Consider the following 10044-nt stretch of genomic DNA (forward strand, 5'->3'; position numbering starts at 1 on the left):
TTATGTTCAGGACCCTCCTGAAAAATGGGATTTTACTTTCTGTTCAGGGACTTTACTTTATGTTCAGGACCCTCCTGAAAAATGGGATTTCACCTTATGTTCAGGACCCTCCTGGAAAATGGGATTTTACTTTCTGTTCAGGGCCCTCCTGAAAAATGAGATTTTACTTTATGTTCAGGACCCTCCTGAAAAATGGGATTTTACTTTATGTTCAAGACCTTCCTAAAAAATGGGATTTTACTTTCTGTTCAGAACCCTCCTGAAAAATGGGATTTTACTTTATGTTCAGGACCCTCCTGGAAAATGGGACAGCACTTTCAAAAATGAAATACTACTTTACTATAATGTTTTGTTTGGGATAATTTTTGTTCTAGTTTTAATGTTGGGTTTCAGGAGCCCGCCTGAAGAACAGGGTGATGAAATAGCAAGTCAGGAGCCCGCCTGAAGAACAGGGTGATGAAATAACAAGTCAGGAGCCCGCCTAGAGAATAGGGTGAAGGAAACGAAAAGTCAGGCAACAAAGCGAAGCAATTGAAAACCAAGCGACAAGTTGAAAGATATTGCAAGTCAGGGGCCCGCCTGAAGAATAGGGTGATAAAAGTCGAGTCAAGAGCCAACAGAAGCTGTATAGATAGGATTTTTGTAATTTCATTTATGTTTTAACTTTTAATTTTCATTTTTGATGTAATGACAGAGCCTCGGACCGGAACCTCGATGGAACCTCACTCGACTCTCCAACTCGGTATAGCCCACTTCTCTTCCAATCCTTCGAAATACCCGTGACTTGATTCTCTCATGATTTGGGTAGATAGGGTATCCGACAGGAGTCGATTGTTCTTCCTTCTTTTACTCCTCTCTTTGAATAATGATTGGGACAAAATTCGGTCTCGTTGTCTACTTCTTTGTCTGAAAACACTTCATGTTTACATTCAAAGGGGGCATGATGTAGACACCTAATTTCGTCCCTCCCAATGTCGTTTTTACCCATTCTTATTTTATCCTACCGTGTACCCTTACCCATGTTATTATACCCTCACAAAATACAAAAAAATAAATAAATAATAAAATAACAAATCCTATCCTAACTAATCCTATCTTATCCTAACAACCTACCCAATCAAAATAAACCACACCACCCCATACCTTACCCCACCTACCCTACCCCAATACCCACCTCACAATATATACACACATACTCTCACAAACAAGGAAAAATGATCAGCAACCAAAAAAAGAAAACAATAACATAGAGCATTCAGCACATCTTCTTCATCCTCACATTACACGTTTAACAGACCCTAGCAAGCCAAACCGATCGCCGATCAATTTTGCGGGTCACTTCAAATCGTTTCCCGGTTCACCTCGCCAGAGCAATTGAAGCTGTTGTCCGAACTCGATATATACACAGCTCACGAAGGAGACAGAAGGAGTCCCTATTCTCCATGAACAACAAAAGCCATAAAATCCTTACTCACCCTCACTGAACGGCCACATGAATAAAACCACACACACGAAGAGAAAGAGTAGCGAAGGGAGAGTAGCGCAGAAAGAGAGAAGATCGAGCGGGAGAAGGTGGGTTCGAGTTTTTCCGGTAAACTCATCGCCGGAATAGACTGTTTTGGTCGTTTTCTGATTCTACAGGTTAAAAATTACACACACTACACAGATCCGGAGAGAGGGAGAGGGAGATATCGATATTGGGAGAGAAGATCGGGGAAGGAGGTTTCTCCTTTTTTGTCATCATACCCGCATACAGAGATTGAGGTGGGAGAGAAACCCCACTGAAATTGAGGCGAGAGAGAGAGAATCAGGGGAAGAGAAAAGAATCGAGGAGAGGGGGATGTTTCTCTGGCGAGTTTAGTCACTACTCCGTCAAGACTCGCCGAAAAAAGACACGACCTACGGGAAATCTGATCCGAACTCGCATCAAACGACACCACTGTTCTATTTTTCTTTTGGGTTATCGTGAGTCTCCTTTCGAATTGGATTTCGAGGGATTTTGGTGCTAGAGTTGGTTCGTAGCTGCGAATTTCAGGTTGCTCATTTGAGGTTCCGAATCGAGATTCTTTGGCACGCGGACTCATCTTCTTGTTCTTGATCGACTGATATTTTGAATAAAATCATCATTGAGGTCCATCTCTTTACTCCCGTACTTTTTTCTTTATTTTATTTTTGTTGAAATGGTTATGATTATGTGTTAGGTGATTGTAATTGTCTGATGTTGTTTGTTATGATCACGTGTTTGGCGATGTGACTACGGTGGTATTGATTAAAGAAGTTGATTAGTTTTAATGGTGCGATTGGTTGAAATAAATTTGGGGACGGGAATCGAAAATTGATAAAAGTGAATATTATGATATTTTAGATACATTGTTGATGTTGAATGCGATATGTCGTCGAGCGGGTAGGCGAACAGTAAGCTCGGGTAGGCAAGTTTAGGATTGGTGTAGTGTTGGAATGATTGGAATATTTGTTGAATGCCTTGTTTATCGTATTTGGAGAGTGTATTTATTTAACCGGGGAATGCCCCGAGGTAATTTGTATTTACTCACCGGGGAATGCCCCGAAGAATTTTGTATGCTAAGGATGTTCGTGATCAAGGCCCGAGGCATCGGGTAAAGCATGCTTTTGGACTAGTGTAGGTTATTTCAGTATTTTTATTTCGGGTTGTAATAAACTGGACTTTACATTTTTTGTTTTGTTTTGTTATTGCTTGATTATTTTGCGTGCTTTTGTGTGGTTTATGCATTTGTAACGTCAATTTAGCCGATACGCTCTTCCAAGCGACCGTGGTTGAACCACGGGATCGATGGGTGCCTAACACCTTCCCCTCGGTCAACAGAATTCCTTAGCCGGAATCTCTGTTCGCAAACCGGTTTAAGAGTCAAATGGTTTTCGAAAAGGATTTTCCAAAGGTGACTTGGCACACCGGATTATGCCAAGTGGCGACTCTGAATAAAAAATGCAAATAATCCTTTTCCGAAACAAATTTTCATTTCTTGTCACTTAAATAGTAAAGTCCTTTCAAACTTTAAAATATACCATTTCTTTTGAGCACGCAAAAAAAGGGGTGTGACAATCTAAAGTTAAAAATCATGTTAAAAGGAGCCATTAAAGGATAAAATATTGATTAGAAAAGGACAAATATGAGTTCAATTTATATAATTGTATAAAGTACTGTATATAGGCGAGTATATCTATTTATACCAGAACAGAGTATTGATAAATACCCTCTCAAAGGAGAATATGCACCGGTATCTAATGAAAATATATTTTTTCGGGGATGTATATTGTATCATACAAAAAAACTATCTTTTAAAAATACTTTGACAAAAATTTTCATAGTTGAACTTGGGCTACATATTCGTCTAATTTTTTTATAAATTGAACTAATAGATGAGTGAGTCAATAACCTGCCTAAACTTAAACAGGTTAGGCAAATTATGTTTTCATGAACTAATTATGTTTATCATTACGAAAAATATTAAAAGATCAAAAGAGACAAAGACATAGTGACAGACTTAATTACGCTAATAAAGAATATGCACACTTTCTTTAGGGTTCCATATGCACACTTTCTTTAGGGTTCCATCTCTTAGACTTAGAGTACTACTTGAGTTACCAATCCACAACTTTGAATAAAGTTCATATACTATCAAATGCTAAGGTGTTGATTCGGATATTAAATTGTTCAATAACTGACATTAGGTGCAAAATTAAATTGTGAAACATCTAAAGGCTTATTTGGATATTGTATCTTTCTCGTTTACTGGGGAGTAGTATTTTCTCTATTTGAGATTGTGATTTTTGCAATCGGCTTGTAGCTGCAACTCAGGAATTTAATTTGTTAAATTTAGGAATAAATGGAGAGTTTAGATGGGAAAAAAGAAGTCAGAACAAAAGACATGACATTAATTACGTAACTTAATTTTTTGTAATTGAGACTTATTCTTTCAACATTTAGAAGCAACATCCACTTCTTTAAATTTATTCAAGGAGCACTCTATGGCAGAGGTATAAAAAAAAATACTGACTTAATAGGACATATATTGCATGTCTCTTTAGGGGGGAAATAGACCATACCGTGAAGACTTTGAATCAATAAAATAGTAGTAATATATATAATTAACCTTGGTAGAAAATAGAGAATATCTAGTAATTATCAAATAATGACAATTAATTCATTGATCTTGGCCATCGACCATGTAAATCATTACAAATGATCAAACACATCCAGAAAAGGAAATTAGGCAAACTAAAAAAAAGCTGAAGCCTTCAGTTTCTACCACCACAATACAATATAACTCACGCTCAAACGCAAAAGAACAACCAAATTAAACTCAATCCCAAACAAGTTTTGTACCGCACCAAAGAGATAAATAAGATACACAAATTGCCCCCCCCCCCCCCCCACCAACCCACCCCCACCCCCCAAAAAAAATAATAATCAGGTACTCGATATAATGCGCAAAAATACACTAATCATAGAAAAATTCGTTACACTTTCAGTGGAAATGAATTAAATAAATCCCAAATTATAATAGTAGAAAACCTCACTGTATGTGGTATAGGAAGATGTATGTAATTAAGGGGAAGAAGAAGAGGAAGAAGAATTAGTGGCAACTTCAGTTTCCACTTCTCTTCGGTGGAAATTGCGGTGACAGCCACAGGCAGCGCAAATAAATGCGCTGTCTGTTCCTTCGTCACCACTAGGCATAAACTCCCGGCACCCATCAACTGCATAACCTCCAACGCTAGCGGCATGATTCTTCTGGCATTCTTTATATCTCACTCTCCTCACCGTAAAGGCTGAATTCGTAGAGCTTTGTGATGAGGCTGAGTCGTCGTCTCTCTTCACAACCACTTGAATTTTTCTCATCTTTAATTTTCTCAGTGATCTTAAAAAAGAAGAAGAAGACGACTAATGGTAGATGCTTTGTAGAAGCTAAATCTTGGGCTTATATAGAGATCTTGTTTCTTGATTTTTTAAGCCAACCTTAACCCTAGAACATATGTTTTTACAGCTCAATGCTAGAAAGTAGAATCATACTTATTTTATTTATAGAGTTGAAGTTTTATGGATTGACTGACAGTATAAAAATAGTTCAATAAACAAATAGCTTATAAAATAACTTGTTTAAGGGAGTGTTTGGCATAAAGGAAAATGCTTCATCCAAAAAAATGAATTTTTTTCGTACTATTTTTTGGTGTTTAATTAGTCACAACAACATACCAGTGTATTCCCACATAGTGAGATCTGGAGAGGGTAGAGTGTACGCAGATTATACCACTACCTCAGGTGAAGTAGAGAGGCTGTTTCCGATAGTCCTCCGGCTTAGGACCGATAACAGTATAACAAACACAAAAGATAAGTGCATATAAACTAGTATGGTATGAAAAAATAAACTAACACCGCTAGCCACAAGATAATACTACAGCCACAAGATAATGCTAAGAACTATATATCTAATCGAAGTCATAGACATCACACAACACCATGAACAAGAAACTTCAGACACAAAAGAAGGCTCCTCTACTGTTACCGATGAACTCCCCCCAAACCCTCTACCGTAATTCATGTCCTCCACACCTTCCTATCAAGGGTCATGTCCTCCATAAGCTGTAAGTGCTCCATATCATGCCTAATTACCTTCCTCCAATACTTTTTTGATCTACCTCTGCGCTGTCTAAAACCATCCATCGCCGATTTATTGGATATAATCTAAGCAAATACTATTGGTGTAGAGATGTGGGATTTGAGGATGGTGGGGTTTATTGCATATGTGGTGTATTGAAAATTTTGCTTTTCCAATTTAATTTTCCTCATTTTTAACAAACTTACAAAAAATATTTTCTATAATTTTGACTAACTAAACATGAAAAAATTAAAACATATTATTTTAAGAAAAGATATTTCATCATATCAACACATTCAAAGTTGTATCACATTACGAGTAATGAATTCTTACACGTCTTTACGTATTGTAGCTAGTAACCTATCTTATTTACAAAATTACTGATTCACATTTTAAGAAAGTTTAACTATAAATATTCTTCTTCGTGGATTATTTTCTATGGGATTACAACTTTGACCATTCAAGCACTATGATTTCTTTTTCTTTTCTTTTCGATAGTGGATTACTATTTTTTGACTCATATCAATTGGGGTCTTTTCTTGGTAATTTCTCTAAAATGGTTCGTTGTGAAGTGATTGCTCAACAGCTAATCCTAATCACATACTTATCAAGATTATTGCTTGGCTTAAAAAAGATTTGTCCTTCATTTTCTTTTATAGCGAATATCTTAATGAATCAGCTTTCAGTTTATTAATAGAAGAGAAAATGGTCTATTATCTCTCCAATCTTTAGTCGAAATCTCAACTACACACTCAACCTTTACTGGAGTCCCATTACCCCCTAAATATTTTTTTTTCAGTATTTAGTAAAACCCCAATTGCTGACATGGCAATATAAACCCAATAAGAAGCCATGTGTGTATACACGCGTCGGGGTCCACTCCATTTTTTTTTTAACAGTAATCATTTGAACAGTTGTCGAACTGCACGAGGACCTGGTACTTAGCATCATTTAAGCATGGTAATTAGCAGTTTTTCATCTTCTTCTTCAATCAGATTTCTTCCAAAGCAACACACATGTATAGCGTCCAGAGCTTTCTCAGTTCGAATTTCCAAGGGAATTTTAGGTGCAGGAACTCCCAATTTTGCTCGCTTCTCTCTTGCTTCATTCATCAATGCAATGAAGTTTTGCTCTTCAAATTCAATATCATTTGCTAAACTAAGCCTTGCTACGCCCTCTAAAATTTCCTCAGACTTGAGTAAACCAGCTTCCACTGTAGCTAACCAACAATACAGTAGCACCAAATCCAAATCACCACCAGCTTCTTTTTCCCATCTTTTTTCGACCAAATCACGCCAGAAAACGATCGAAAACACTAAAATAGCGATGAAAACGTCGCCGGAATAACTCCGACGAAACTACCTTTTAAATTCAAATCACGACCAACTTCTTTTTTCTATCTTTTTGATCAAATCACACCAGAAAATGATCGAAAATACCAAAATAGCGATGAAAACGTTCGAAACAAACCCATCTCACCATAAATTCACCAGTTTCGTCGAAATTCATCGAAAAACAAACGGAATAGATCTATTCGAGTGTGAAATTCGATACGGTTTGTTCTTGATTTCTTGAATTTAGGCGTGGGTTATTGAAGAATAGAAATCGGTGTAGACAAGAGCCTGATTTGTTCATTGTGAGATTGATTCGAGGTCGAAATTTAATTTGGCGTTGGAGATGAAGAATTATCGTTTGGAGATGAAGGAGAGGCTAACAGAGAGAAGGCCTGGCCCTTCCTCTTATTTTCCAACAAGAACCAAAACAAAATATAGAAAAGAAAATATTATTTAATAATTAAAAATAATGACGTGTATTATACACGTGGCATTTAAAATATTGCTTTTGAACTCTTAATGCTTCAACTGACGCGCCTATTGGGGTGTTCTCACCTCCCATGCCATGTCAGCAATTGAGGGTTTACTAAATGCCAAAAAAAATTGTTTTGGAGGATAATGGAATTTCAGTAAAGGTTGAGTGTTTAGTTGAAATTTAACTAAAGATTGAAAGGGTAATAGACCATTTTCTCTTGATATAATGACCCTGCAACATGACTTATTGGTTTCTAATTATAAATGACCAGCTAAACTTTGCCTTCTTACTGGCCAAATTTAACTACGTATCCCTCAGAACTTCTACCCTGAGGTTTTGCGCTCAAGTCAAAGACCGATAGCAGCTTTTAGGGAGGGGTAAATTTGTTTATTTATTTATTTTTAAAAAAAGATGGTAAAATTAAGATCACTGGTATTTCTAACCCAGCAGTGCCAAGAATATATTGCAGTCGATAAGGGAACTACCAAAATTGTGGGAACAGACCTTTTTGTACCTTTATTTTTTTAAGTTCACTGACATGCAGATAATAATGTTATGCCTGTATTATAATGTCTACACAATTTTGGGTTATGTCTGTCAAAAGTAATGCATGCATACAATTTTCTGAAGTTAAGAAAGTTATCCATCGTTTAAGAAATACAAATAACAGAACAATATAAATTAAAAACTATTTTAAGTTATTGACTCCCAAGAAATCTCCTTCAGCGAAGAAATAAAGTAGAAAATCTAGCTAAACTCTAAGGGGTCGTTTGATAGAGTGTATTAAAAATAATAATACATAATTAATATGTATTACAAGTACCTTGTTTGGTACAATTTTTTAATCTGTGTATAACTAATTCTTACATTAGTTATATACTCTATTGTGTATTGAGGTGTGTATTAACAACACACATCATTTCCCATGTATTAGCAATACAAAACATTTAATACATACATTAACTTATTAAATGACAAACTTACCCGTTAAAATATCTTTCAATTCTTTTCCTCACATAATTACATTTTCCAGTTTCATTTTTCCACCATTTTTGGTTGTAAAAAGCTTTTCTTTCTCTTCTCCTTGTATCACTTTCCATGGAAAAGTGAGACTAATTTGGAATGCTATCAAAGTCTTTTGCTAAGTTTGATTATTTAGCAACTAATAGGCAGAAAAATAAGTCTTTCAAAGTCAACAAATTGATGATGAAGTTTTGGTGAGAAGATCTATTTTTTATGAGCTTCTTGGTTATCCATTATTTTCTAGGTACAACATCTTTATATCTGCAATATTTATGCGTACGTAGATTAGATGCATTACAACCATTTATCTTATCATGAGCTTCATAAAACGTGAGACCGTTCTCCATCTTTATTCCGATCAAAATACCATCAAATTTATTGCAAGGTTTTTGGAATATAGAGAAAAGTTGAAATTGAAATTTTTGTTTAGCTGCTGCTACTTGCTTCTGCCTTAATGTTCAAAACAAGAATTTCAGTCGAAAAAAAGTTTCATAAATTGTCAATGAACTCCATAATTTCATAAAATATTTGAAGAATTATATATACCAGGAAGTTCCCAAGGTTCACATTTGTTGAGATCAACTTCAGCAATAGCACGAGCAGTGAAGTTGGAATCCAAAACTTTCTTTAGCAAATAGTAAGTAATGAGCTCTTCATCAGTAGGGTGAGAAAAAATTGGAGTTTTTGTTCCTACAAGAGTAGCTTATGCTACTTGCTTACATTAAAACGAAAGTGTATAGAGAAGGGTAATTTGGTAAACAATTTTTTTTTTATAAAATTTATTTTAATATATAATATTATTAATAAATCAAATCAAATACTGCGTAAGAAATAATGTCTGCATAATTAATACCAGCATTATTAATACTTACATTAATAATACAAGTATTACTAATACACCTTATTCAGCATTAATCTTATACACTCTACCAAACGAACCTAAGTATTTAGTTTGTTCAAACGTATAGGAATATATAGGTTCCTTTCAAAATTTAAGAGCACTTAAAGTTGATCACAACATTTAAAATTAGAACTATTCCTAATTATTTCAATGCTTAATTCTAAGTTCCAACCATAAACAACAGTTTGTCTCGACAAATAAAGGAATCCTTGAAGCAACAATATTTGTCTCTCTTTTTCTTATTGGCCATTTTAGATGTACATCTGTTTTGTAATTTGTCCTGAGTATTCTCTTCATCATCTAAATATCGTGCAATATAGATAGATAGATAGATAGATAGATAGATAGTTATTTTAAGCATTTGTGTTTGTGTACTTTCTCTATTCAGTTTTTACTTGTCACGTTGAACTTTGAACATTTGTTAAGAAACTATAAGTAATATGAATATTTAATTAGCACAATATCCATCTTAATTAGCATGAATATTAATGGTGCGTCTTATCTCTTATCTTTCACGATGAAAATTAACAGTGATCTATATAATATGTATACAGGATAATCTATATTAACTTTAAACAGCTAGATACGATTAAAGTGAAAATGACATTAGTTGGGTAAAAATTTATCCACACCCGATGTTTACACCAATGCATTGATTTTTTATTAATTACGTGT

The 10044-nt window shown here is 35.0% G+C and overlaps 2 protein-coding genes across 2 annotated transcripts; both read right to left on the reverse strand.

Moving 5' to 3' along the window:
• Positions 1 to 4452: 4452 nt before the first annotated feature.
• On the reverse strand, positions 4453 to 5098 carry LOC107858779 (mini zinc finger protein 2). Its single transcript, XM_016703565.2, has one exon. It carries the CDS (start codon positions 4877 to 4879, stop codon positions 4586 to 4588), a length of 294 nt encoding a protein of 97 aa, XP_016559051.1. The 5' UTR covers positions 4880 to 5098; the 3' UTR covers positions 4453 to 4585.
• Positions 5099 to 6583: 1485 nt separating this feature from the next.
• LOC107857900 (photosystem I assembly factor PSA3, chloroplastic-like) lies at positions 6584 to 8815 on the reverse strand. The gene is made up of 2 exons (XM_047407742.1): positions 8749 to 8815; positions 6584 to 6951 (listed from the first exon to the last, which is right to left on the reverse strand). Exons 1-2 carry the CDS (start codon positions 8813 to 8815, stop codon positions 6584 to 6586), a joined length of 435 nt encoding a protein of 144 aa, XP_047263698.1.
• Between the last annotated feature and the right edge of the window lie 1229 nt (positions 8816 to 10044).

The sequence above is a fragment of the Capsicum annuum genome, chromosome 2 (genome assembly GCF_002878395.1).
Source record: "Capsicum annuum cultivar UCD-10X-F1 chromosome 2, UCD10Xv1.1, whole genome shotgun sequence".
NCBI classification, from domain to species: Eukaryota; Viridiplantae; Streptophyta; class Magnoliopsida; order Solanales; family Solanaceae; genus Capsicum; species Capsicum annuum.

What these genes read in the sequence shown, in the direction of transcription:
- LOC107857900 (XM_047407742.1), bottom strand. Translation starts at nt 8,815, where the DNA reads ATGGAGAACGGTCTCACGTTTTATGAAGCTCATGATAAGATAAATGGT. An exon ending in TTGTAATGCATCTAATCTAC is followed by an intron (nt 6,952 to 8,748) that starts GTACGCATAAAT and finishes TCGCTATTTTAG; the next exon opens with TGTTTTCGATCGTTTTCTGG.
- LOC107858779 (XM_016703565.2), bottom strand. Translation starts at nt 4,879, where the DNA reads ATGAGAAAAATTCAAGTGGTTGTGAAGAGAGACGACGACTCAGCCTCA.